The sequence below is a fragment of the Hevea brasiliensis genome, unplaced genomic scaffold (assembly GCF_030052815.1).
Source record: "Hevea brasiliensis isolate MT/VB/25A 57/8 unplaced genomic scaffold, ASM3005281v1 Scaf316, whole genome shotgun sequence".
Classification (NCBI taxonomy): Eukaryota; Viridiplantae; Streptophyta; class Magnoliopsida; order Malpighiales; family Euphorbiaceae; genus Hevea; species Hevea brasiliensis.
Genome location: NW_026614825.1, coordinates 6,294 through 18,472, shown reverse-complemented (window position 1 = coordinate 18,472; position 12,179 = coordinate 6,294). Strand labels below are relative to the sequence as shown.

The 12,179-nt window shown below is 27.1% G+C and overlaps 3 protein-coding genes across 3 annotated transcripts; 2 read left to right on the top strand and 1 right to left on the bottom strand.

Moving 5' to 3' along the window:
- Positions 1–514: 514 nt before the first annotated feature.
- Positions 515–1,610, top strand: LOC110638252 (ethylene-responsive transcription factor ERF091). Its single transcript, XM_021788744.2, has one exon. The coding sequence runs from the start codon at positions 721–723 to the stop codon at positions 1,522–1,524; it is 804 nt and encodes a 267-aa protein (XP_021644436.2). The 5' UTR covers positions 515–720; the 3' UTR covers positions 1,525–1,610.
- Positions 1,611–4,020: 2,410 nt separating this feature from the next.
- Positions 4,021–4,727, bottom strand: LOC110638247 (pathogenesis-related genes transcriptional activator PTI5-like). The gene has a single exon (XM_058142055.1). The coding sequence runs from the start codon at positions 4,644–4,646 to the stop codon at positions 4,161–4,163; it is 486 nt and encodes a 161-aa protein (XP_057998038.1). The 5' UTR covers positions 4,647–4,727; the 3' UTR covers positions 4,021–4,160.
- Positions 4,728–10,263: 5,536 nt separating this feature from the next.
- On the top strand, positions 10,264–11,704 carry LOC110638257 (rac-like GTP-binding protein RAC13). The gene is made up of 7 exons (XM_021788752.2): positions 10,264–10,464; positions 10,588–10,675; positions 10,772–10,881; positions 10,974–11,037; positions 11,138–11,202; positions 11,279–11,344; positions 11,414–11,704. The coding sequence occupies exons 1-7, from the start codon at positions 10,366–10,368 to the stop codon at positions 11,513–11,515; spliced, it is 594 nt and encodes a 197-aa protein (XP_021644444.2). The 5' UTR covers positions 10,264–10,365; the 3' UTR covers positions 11,516–11,704.
- Positions 11,705–12,179: the final 475 nt, after the last annotated feature.

Here is a 12,179-nt window from a genome sequence, read left to right as displayed (position 1 = left end):
TATATTTAATTAATTATTTATATAAACTAATTCAATTAAAGATACTTAATAGATAAAATTCAATCCCAAATATATTATGGGTATTATTACTAAATTCAAAGTTAATTGTATATTAATTAAATTTATATTATTAAAATTAAATTAGATATCTAAAAATATCCAACCCTTTATCATCCTCCAATTATCATCCTCGCTAAAATCACAATGCCAGTGAATGTGACAGTTTCATTAAGAGTATTCACGTGTATACAGGTAATCTATCTACAAAGTGGTTAAATGCATTATCCATATGATGCAACAGCAATACAAAACCAAGCAGATTCTGTATAGCTAGCCAGCTCTCGATTCCTTCCTTCCTGTCTCTTATGTAACTAATAATCATGAGTTAATTACCAGTAAGGTTTTCTAATAAAATATACAATAGTACTCAGCATCTGCATAAATTAACCCTCAAAATGATTAAAAGCATCTACACTAGTCAACAAAGGAGCCTTAAAATACACAAATCCACCTCTTTCTTATTATTTAATTTCCAATATTCCCCAAGACTTTAGCTGGTTAATGGATTAAAGCACAAGCTTCCAACTGGAATTTTCATTGATATATGGAGGAGGATAAGCATAGCTTAGCTGTTAACATGTTACAATTATATACCTTTTATAAATAGCTATATCACAATTTCTTTTCTCCTCTTCAATCTTCATTTTTTTCCCAACTGTAATGCAAAACATGACCATCCAAAGTGATCATCATCATCTCCTAGAGAATGTATGGGCGAGCTTCTTTAATGGAGGCAATGAAGGAGATAAACAAACAAGCAATGCACAAGACGATTCCAAATCATGGGAAGAATTGCCTAGTCTTGACGGGAGAGAAGGGTCAACGGATATCCTTCAAAGGCTACCAAGTTTAGGCAGGTGGATGTCGATGGGAGCTGAGGCCTGGGAGGAACTTCTTTCAGGAATAGACCCTACTAGTGACAATACAGGTCCTGCTTCCAATTATAGTTCAGAGAACAAAGACTCCAAATTGAATCCTGTCAAAGGAGATCAGAGAACAGCTCCAAGACACTACAGGGGAGTAAGGAGGCGGCCTTGGGGTAAATATGCCGCGGAGATAAGAGACTCATCAAGAAAAGGAGCTCGAGTTTGGCTTGGGACTTTTAATACAGCTGAGGAAGCGGCTTTAGCTTATGACAAGGCTGCTTTGAGAATCAGAGGACCCAAGGCATATCTCAACTTCCCAATCGAGACAGTTGCTAAGGCTATGGGCATCAACAACGATTTGAATATTTCATCAACAACTTGTACTAAAGCAAGTGACAATTCCTGCAATAATAATGTTGCAGGCCATAGAAAAAGGGTGTCAAGAGATTGGGAAGAGAGGAGTGAGGACATGATTAGTGAAGAGCGTGCGCTGAAAAGAATGGCTAGCGTGGAAGAGACGTTTGGGAATGAGTTTGATGTGTTAGTATTTCAGGACCTGGGCAGTGATTATTTGGACAGTTTGCTGTCCTCCTTATGATTCAGGTACTAATAGAAAATGATGCCAGAGGTTAATTATGCTGTTCAACAGGTAAAATATATATACTTGTTTCTATACATATCGGATTGGGGTGGCCTCGAAAACAGTATATATTTGTTTCATAAATTGTTCATTAATCCGTGCATTGCAGAGAATAAGTTATTGAACGGAAATTCTTGTATTTATCATAAATTTAAATACAATAAATATAATAAAATCTATATGTAAAATAGGTATAAAATTCATATATTTATATTTTTAGTAATTTTTTTTTTCATTCATATATTAGGTAACATTTATATATTAATTTATTGAGGGTGAGCAACTAAAAGATTTTAATTATAAAGGATTGAAAGATTACATCATGGCCCTGAAGGGTAAAAGGAGGAGTGCAGAAACTCTCACAAGAATATAATTAACATCCATACGTCTTTTTTCAATTTTTTTTTATCTAAATCTAATTTATGAGACTCAAAATACAAGATATATGATAAAATTCACTTATTAAATATATAGATTTCATATATTTATGTCTTTGATTTACTGTAAATTGGATTTAGATAAAAAAATTTCTTACTTTTTAAATGAATTAAGTATAATTAAGATAAAATATATTTAACTTTCTAATTAAGAAATGGTAGAATATATGAGACTGAGATTATAGAAGAGAATTATCATGCAGTAGTAATATATAGTTTTGACAGTTTGAAAATTGGAGTAGTTGGTGGGAATTGCCAGGAAGTTGATACATGCGGCTCCCAATTTGGTAATCCTAATTACTTGCTTGATTTTTTATGACTAAAATTCTGTTCCAACAATATGTATCAAGAAAAGATGGGTATCCCATACTCTTCAACCAAGTTCTTGGACCCTTTGACAAGTTTAATTCCCATACTCTTCAACCAAGTTATTGGACCCTTTGACAAGTTTAATGGGAAAATTAATTAAAATTCAGATGTTTACTTTCAATCAATATTTTTTTTATTTTTCAAAAGAGAGAATTTCATTGAAATTGGATTATAAAAGATACAACGGATAAACATTAGACAGTTTAAGTCTAAAATTACAAAAAAAAAATCTTAAAATTATAATAATTCAATCAACAGGGGATAGTAAAAATTTCCGAAATTATTGAATTCAATTAATTTTCTTCGATCTTGATATTATAAGGTGAAAAAGAGGATACTTTCTCCCTTATCCAAATACTCGTAATTTACCCTGCATAATAATATATTATTATTTTTTATTAAAAAATATTTTATTTATATGTATTTATATATTTAAATATTTATTTTTTTAAAAAATAAATATATTATTAAAATTATATTTAAAACCTATATTCCTAAGATATATTTTATTTTTTTAATACAAGTGAACAAGGTGAATCTAATTTTAAATATTATTTTCTTTTTAAAAAAATATAAATACTATATCCGGCATATCCAATTCTTCTCTACCTTGTGCATATTCAATCTCCATTAGCAGTGGCCATTATTTATTTATTTATTTTTAATTAATTAGGAGACTAGTCATTTAAAATTTTACAGTTTTATAACGAATTTTAATATTATTGCATGAAAATACATGGGTTAAACATTAATTTTTTTTTAATAATACATTTAATTAAATTTGCAAACATACAATTTATTTATTAATGATTGAATTAATTATATAACAAGCCTATCTCTCTGCTTTATACTGATGATGGAGGAATATGTGTAATGGTGACAATTTGAGCAAACTTCAACCAGTAAATTAATTATGTAGAAGTAACAAGAAATCTCTTGCTTTTGCTGCAATTTGCATATATAGCATGCATCTAACTAGATTAGAGTACCTTGCAAATATTTTTACATCGAGTAACGAAAAGGTGATCTAGTGCATAAAAATGACAAAAAGTTCAATTTAATCCTTGTGCTTCCTGAGAAAGTTTAATTTAACCCATTTTCAACTTTTTGTTCAATTTAACCTAAAAGTTTCAAGTTAAACTCAATTTATATTAAAAATTAAAATTTATAGGATAAATTTCATAATTTTTTGATTTAAATAAAAAAAATTAAGAAGTTCAATTTTTTTATTTTAAGACTAAATTTCTTTAATTAAGCCAAAAAATTAATAAGCTAAATTTGTTGATTCCTTAATTGTTGAGCTAAATTGAGCTTAAATTGATACTTATGGACTAAATTAGATAAAAAATTAAAAATGGATTAAATTAAAATTTTCCAATAAGTATAGAAGTGTAATTGAGCTTTAAACCCACGAAAAATTTTACATTTGTGAGTTCTTAGGAGGATCATTATATACACAATCTTACCTTTACTTCATAGAGAAATGTTGTAACACTTTCAAATCACAAATGAGTAACTTTAATGTCATATCAAAGCTATACACATATTAAGGATTTTTCTTGCTTAGACTTGGTCCAATATGAATTAAAGATACAAAATATATAATGAAACTCATTTATTATATATATATTTATATTTTGAATAGCAAAAATTTCCTCGTCAAGTACCGAAACGAGCACAAAAATATTTTAAACGTAGCATAATAACATGATAGGATTTTGATGTTTCCTTGTGCAGACAAAGACCATCTCATCAACAAATTCTAAGCAAAATGTCAGATCCCACATCTCAGGACTCCTCCGTTGTGCTGCTCTCCGACTCCGATTGTGATGTCTCAGTGCTAGAGCCAATACTCTCTTCCAAGTTATTTCTACTGGAATTTGGCTTAAGTTTTTGTGGGTTTGTTGCAGCTGCCACCACTTCCAATGGGAAATTGAAGAGGGCCTTGGAGCCGCGCATTCTAAAAGCCGCCCTATCATAAGCTAAAGCAGCCTCCTCTGCCGTCTCGAACGTGCCTAGCCATACACGAGCACCATGTCGTGCGGAGTCTCGAATTTCGGCTGCGTATTTGCCCCATGGACGATGCCTCACACCCCTATAGTGCTTCTTGGCAATGGTCTTCGCTGGTTGGAACATGTTTGATGTGTTGATTTGGCTTCTTGGCGGCATGCATGAACTATTGGGTGCTGTGACTTCGTTTATCATTTGATATATGAACATGTCTTGTGAGTCATTCTCATTGAATGGAAGCTCACTTTGAAAGGTTAAAACCATGGTTTTTGATTCTTTAATCTATGGCCTGTAGTAAGCCTAAAGGAAATAAAGTTTGTGGAAAAGGGGTTTCAAGATTTGCATATAAACTTTAGAATATATAAGAGAGGTTGATGAGGATTTCTTGGAATTTTATTTGTGGGAAACAAGGAAAGTAGAAGGAAAAAGATAACCTTATTGGGTTCTCTTCTTCCTTCTTGGTTGGTGGGTGGCACCATCAAATTTGCTCTTAATTTCTTCGAATTTTACAAGAAGCACCCCTCTCTCTCTCTCCTCAAAACAAAAGCATTGAATTTTTTTAACTGCAAAAACTAGAGTTGCCTAATGTTATAGTTATGATGATCTCTTTAGGTTTAGGTCTAACGTTTGCAGTCAGCGATTGTATATAGTACAATCCTGATTTTATGTCAGTATGTAACATAGAATGATAAATTAATTATAGAATAATAATTAAGTATAAATATGACTTAATTATTGCTTTATAATTGACTTGTCATTCCATGTAAGCCATCCTATATTGAATTACTGTTGTATAATATAGTTTTTCCAGTGATTGATACTTTTAATTTAACTCAACCCATAAAAAAAAAAAAAAAATCTACCACCAAACTCTAAATGAATTCCAAAAAGTTAAGATTGTAGACATGAAAATACGAGTAATAGTAATCTTTAAATGTTTTAATAATCGAGCAGATTGGCAATATAGTAATTACAAAAGTCACGCAATTTAAATTCAAATTTAATAATTTTAAAATCTAAATCTATCTAAACTTCTATTAATATTTATTTTAAACTATTTATACTTATTTTAAATTTGATTATTATTATATAAATAATATTTAAATATATTTAGTTTTACATGATTTAATTAATAATTTATATAAAATATATTTTTATTAATAACATATATTTTAAAATTTTAATAATTTTATAAATATATTTATATTTTATTTATTTAAAATATAATATCCACAAAATATATAAACAGTATTGTAAAATATATATTTTATATTTAATTAAACTTATTATATATTATTAAACTCATTTTATAATTAAGATGAATAAATTAAATATATCTAAAAATACTCCATCCCTCTGTTTACGACAGGTTAATATTGACTTCTACCCTATTGTAAATGAATTGAAAGGATTTTGACGGACGAGAACCTGCACAGATACAATGTAAAGCAAGAAGTCCATGAAGAAATTTTTATGGAGGGCTGGACTGGAGCCAAATTTGAAAAGTACAATTACCGATTGAAATTATGGCATGGAAAAAGTACTCCTCAACAATTCAATGATTCTTATTAGCCATAGGCACTATTAAGGAAATTATTTTTTTAAATATATTTATTAAAAAATATTAAAAAAATAATTAAAAATTAAATTTAATCAATTTTAGTCATAATAATATTAAAATAATAAAATTATTTTTTCTAAATTATTTTTTTAGCAGCATCTAAAATGATACTTTTATTCAAAAAAATAATTTCAAATTCTAATATAGTTATTTTAACTTGCCAAATGCAAAGTAAAGCAATGTATACAATACACAATAAATGTTAAATTTAGCAATAAAAAATTATACAGCATAAAATTAACATACATCACTAACATGAATAATTGTTATTATGATACGTAAAAAAGAACATGATAACAATTATTATTTATTATTATTACCATTGATAAACTTTTGATAATAATAATTATTGTTGACAATAATATTTTTTTAGCAATCATAATTTTATTATAAAATATTTACAGTCACAATTTTTTAACATCAACATGTAGCATAAGTTGTTGCTAAAAGAATAAAATTTATTTCCATAAATTTATAGTAGCAATATAAGAATTACTGCATATAATTACTAAAAAATTAATTCACAATAAAATTATAATTATTAAAAAAAACTATTAGCAGCAACAATCATTTCCGTAAAAACTCTTAGAAATTAATGGAATTGGGTTGGAAATATGCTTTTATATATATATATATATATATATATATATATATATATATATATATATATATATATATATATATATATTTTAATCACCCGCATTCAGGAAATTTATTTATCCATAGGATTGGTGGAAATTGGGAAGTATCCTTTAAGCGATTCAACTAGTTTTTAAGTACTCTTTTAATTTTAACTATAATTGCTTGGGGAGTTTTGTGAGCTATAAAAATTATGAAAATAAAATTTTATAGTAACATGGAAGATAACTTTTTTAAAGATTTTTTAATTATGTATATTCAAAAATAAATTATTAAAAAAATTGTATTATTGGACAAGATAATAGATGACTTCGACTTAATGATGACAAAGCTTAAAAAATAATGTAAGAAGATTCACTTTATATTATTTTTATTATTATTTTTAATTAATTTGTGTTATCTTACATATATATATATATATATATATAATGCTTAGAGTTTATAATATGAATTAGTGTTTTATTAGTTGGTTTTAGAATAATGTTTTTGTTTTCACCCAGTTAGTAAGAAATTTAGAACTAAAAAATAGATTTTAGAAATTAAAAAAGAATATATTTTGAACAATTTTAATAATTGGGTTCACTAATATTTCTGACATGATAGATGATATCATGCATATATAATCATACTCAATTCAATAAAATTGTTTGATCTTCAAGAGGATCTTGTATAATTTCGGACGTGAAGGGGTTATTTTTTTGGTTTCATTCATTCATTAATAATGTAATTATTTTTAGATAATAATAGATAGAAATAATACTCATAATATTAAAATATTTTTCAAATTTTGAGATTTTGCATTAATTTAAGTTAGAGGAAACTTAAAAAAAAAAAAAAAAGAAAATCCACTGATTGGTCTAGTGTTCTTACATCGGATTTTTTTCTTATTATTATTTAAAAATATTATATTTTTTAATATATTGTAAGACCTTTATATTCTTTTGAGAAAATTATTATTTAATTTTTATATTTTAATGAGATTATTTATTTAAATTTTATATTTTAAAAAAATATATTATTTAATTTATATATTTTAATTTTATTAAAATATTTAGTTCTTCTGACAATTTTTCTTATTATTTATGCTATTCGAACTAATATTTAGTTTCTCTATTTTAAGAAAACTAATTAATTAATTTTTATATTTTAAAAAATATTACTATTTAATCTCATTATTTTAATGAAATTAATTAATTAGTCTATATATTTTGAAAAATATATTTTCAGATAAAAATAAAAATCTTTCTAAATAGAGATTAAATATGAATTTATATTCCTTTTTAATTTCTATTTTCTTTGATATCATTTTTGTTATTTATCTACTATAAAATAATTTTCTTTGATTACTTATAAATTTAATGAAATTGATTAACTTTTTGTATGAACAACTTATATCATTTTTATTAACAAATGAAAATAAAGAGAGAATGAGGAGAGAACGAGTATGGGTACAGAGAAGAAGAAACACGAAGAGAGAGAAATAAGGAAGGATAAAGGAGAAATAAAGGGGGGAAGATTGGAGTAATTTAGGAATAAGAAATAATTATGGACCTAAATAATTAACGAATTTAAACTATAGAGATTAATTAATGTATTTTTTTCAAAATTGAAAGACTAACTAATTAATTTCACTAAAATAGAAGGATTAAATAGCAGTTTAACCATTATTGACCAGCGAAAAAAATTGATTGAGGAATTAAATAGTCTAAAGAAAGCAAAATATATGAATTAAATTATTTATTTTTTAAAATATAGAGATCAAATAATTAATTTTATTAAAATATAGAGACTAAATAATAGTGTATTCTTTTTAAGTGTTAACAGGTTACATCAAATAGATGCATTTTCGTTTGGTAAATTGTTTAATTTAGCCCATGTGCTTATTGGCAAAGTTAAATTTAGCTAATTTTAATTTTTTATCTAAATTAGTCTAAAAATTTTAATTTAAATTTAATTTAGCTCAAAAATTAAAATTTATAAGCTAAATTTCTTGATTTAAATAAAAAATCAAGAAGTTAAATTTATTAATTTTGAGATTAAATTTCTTGATTTCTTGATTTAAGCATAAAAATTAAAAAACTTATTTTTTTTTATTTTTAGACAAAATTGAGGTTTAATTGTAACTTTTGAATTAAATTGAATAAAAATTAAAAATAATTAAATTAAATTTACCCAATAAATATAGGGGTATAATTGAGTTTTAAGCATTTTCATGTTGCTTTATAGTTTGTTTTGTTTGGAGTAGGTTACTATTTTTTTTTTAAGTAATAGATTTGTTTTAAAATTCTTCAAATACTTTTTAAAAATATAAACTCTTTATAAATATTTATAAATTAAGCGCTTAAGGGAAAAATTTTTATTGTTAAATTTTTGATATGGCTTTTCTATAATAATAAGTGACACTAATATAAAAAATTATATGGCAATATGATATCAACCTATTTTAAAGTTCAGCTTTATTATATTTATTTATATAAATCGGGCTAAAAATATACTTAAATATTTTTTTTCTAATCATCCACATTTAGAAATTTATTTATTATGGCTGATTTATGTAAAGAAATAGTAGAAATTGGAAAGTAAAATGATTATTTTTTTACCTATTCGACTAGTTTTAACTCTTTTAATTTTAACAATAATTACTTAACGAGTCTTGTTAATTGAAAAAATTTATAAAAAAAAAATTTATACTAAATATTATACATTTTTGTATATTTTAAAAGCTTTATAATCCTTTTAAATGTAATAACGTGCATCACATGATGCACTTTCATTTTGCTTTATAGCTTCTTTTCACCAAACTCACCATCAGGCCGAACTTATCCCATCATATTCAATCTGTCGCCCCAATGGGATGGATTTGTAGCCCAAGTTACTCATGTGGGCCAATTCGATGTCGGCCAACATCTAGGCCATGATCAATTGTTTCCTGGCTCAACAACGCAGGCAATCACCCCAAAAACTTCAAAATCATCCATCCCCAATTCCCAACTTGTAAGATCCCATTCCCCCCACGAGATAGACAGACCGAAAATTTTTGCCTAAATTTGATCCATCCTAAATCTAAACTACCTTACGCATAGGAAAATTTATATTTTAAATAAATAAAATTCATATTTTTTTATCTTTAATTCATAACAGAGCAGATAGATTATTAAAGAGATTTATTTATCTTGATGTGGACGGTACAGTTATCTCCTCTCTTTGGACCTTGCACAGTTGCATAACAAAAATGGGTCCATGAACCACCTGAAAATGATGGTGACAACCACTAAATGTACTGGTTTTAGGTTACAAACTTTTTGACTTTGTTTATGATATTAGCATATTTCTTTCTTTTAACTTCCATCACACTATCATTGTGCATTAGTTGATAAAGCAATTCTTTCATTTTCATTATCATTTATTTCCTTCCTTTTCCAACACTTAACTCAACTAACAACCAGCACCAAACCTACTTTGTTACCACCTTCTAGCTCTGTCCTTGCACTTAAAGAAAAGAAAAGATCTTCTGCAATCATTTTATTTTTGATGAATTTAAGCTACAGTGAGTGATGTTAGGCTTGTGGGTTGTTAAAAGCCTTTATCTTCCTATCATTTTCATGCATACTTCTCATATACATCTTCTATTATTATCGTTCTATGTACAAGTAGAGAAGAAACAAACTATACATTTATATATATATATAAAGATTAGAAGTTTAGCTTGAGAGGCTACACAAAATGAGTACAGCAAGATTTGTCAAGTGCGTGACAGTAGGGGATGGTGCTGTGGGAAAGACTTGCATGCTCATTTCCTACACTAGTAATACCTTTCCAACGGTATGATATGCTTTCTTTTCTTTTAAATTTGATGATTATGGAATTTTTCCAAGTGAAAAATATATATAGTGACTGTTTAGAGATTAAGGGATGGAATTTTCCTTCTTGTTTCACTTTGGATAGGATTATGTTCCCACAGTATTTGACAATTTCAGCGCTAATGTGGTGGTAGATGGTAGCACAGTGAATCTTGGATTATGGGACACAGCTGGTAATTTAGTTCATATCATTTCTGAATTCAGTGGATAATCAGTTAGGCAGAGCAGGGCATGCAAGAATATATGTGAACTTTCTTTGTGTATGGCAGGGCAGGAAGATTATAACAGGCTGAGGCCACTCAGTTACAGAGGAGCTGATGTGTTTTTGTTGGCTTTTTCTCTCGTTAGCAAGGCCAGTTACGAGAACATATACAAAATGGTCTTCCCATTTCTTGTCCATGCTCTAATATTTTTTTCTTGAACTTCTTTTTTTCTGAAATATATTCTTTCTTGAATTTTCATCACTGGCAGTGGATCCCAGAGTTAAAACATTACGCTCCAAATGTGCCAATTGTGCTTGTAGGAACCAAGCTTGGTAAGCAATTTATTACTTCGCTAGCATTTTCACGCCTTAGAAATCAATTCTTGCTTTGAAATTTTCATATCTGAATCTGAAAGTGTCAACTTAAATGCAGATTTGCGAGAAGATAAGCGGTACTTGATTGATCAATCTGGAACAACACCAATAACAACAGCTCAGGCAAGCCAACTTTCATCCAAAACTAATCACATCGTACTTGTAAAATTTAATTTTGACTTGTGAGATTGATGACCAGGGCGAAGAACTGAAGAAAATGATCGGAGCCGTAGTGTACATAGAGTGCAGTTCAAAAACTCAACAGGTAGGCCAATTTCTGTGTATTGATCAAATCGTAACATATATAACCCTTTGTTGCTGCTTGGTTTTTCAGAATGTGAAGGCTGTGTTTGATTCAGCAATAAAGGTAGCTTTGCGACCACGAAAACCAAAGAAGAAACCACGCAAGCAACAAAGAACATGCTCTTTCCTTTAGAAGAGATAAGTCTCTCTGGCTATGCAACTTAAAATTTCTCACATGAATCATACCAAGTTCCCTTTTGAAGCCATGGAGATATCTACATAGGAGAGGACCTCAATTGCTTATTGCTTATACTAAGTCCGATTTTGTATCTTTATAACTGTAATTTCTTTGATGGAACTAATATATAAGATTAAAGCAATACATGAGCATCTAGGGGTGAGCATTATTTAATTTGAACCAAATAAATCGAACTAAATCGTTTTAGTTCTGTAATTTAGTTAAATTTTTAAAATAATTCAGTTCGGTTTGATTTTGAAGAGAAAAAAAATTCGATTAAACCAATCCGAACCGAATTGTTTTATTAATTTTTAAATTGATTTATTTTTATAGAGAATTTATAAATTATATGCAATTATATATATATAAATTATTTAATTTCTTTGATTAATAACTATTAGGTTCAAATCAAAATTAAAATCAGACTAAATAACTTAAAAATCAAGTCTAAATTAAAAACACATCAAAACTCAAAAACCGATCAGTTTGAATCAAATTGAACTGAAATAGAGTGATCTGATTCGGTTTAATTTTTTATTCATTTTGATTTAATTTAATTTTTAAAATATAATAATTTAATTAATTCAATTTTTATGATTTAATTCGATTTGATTCATTT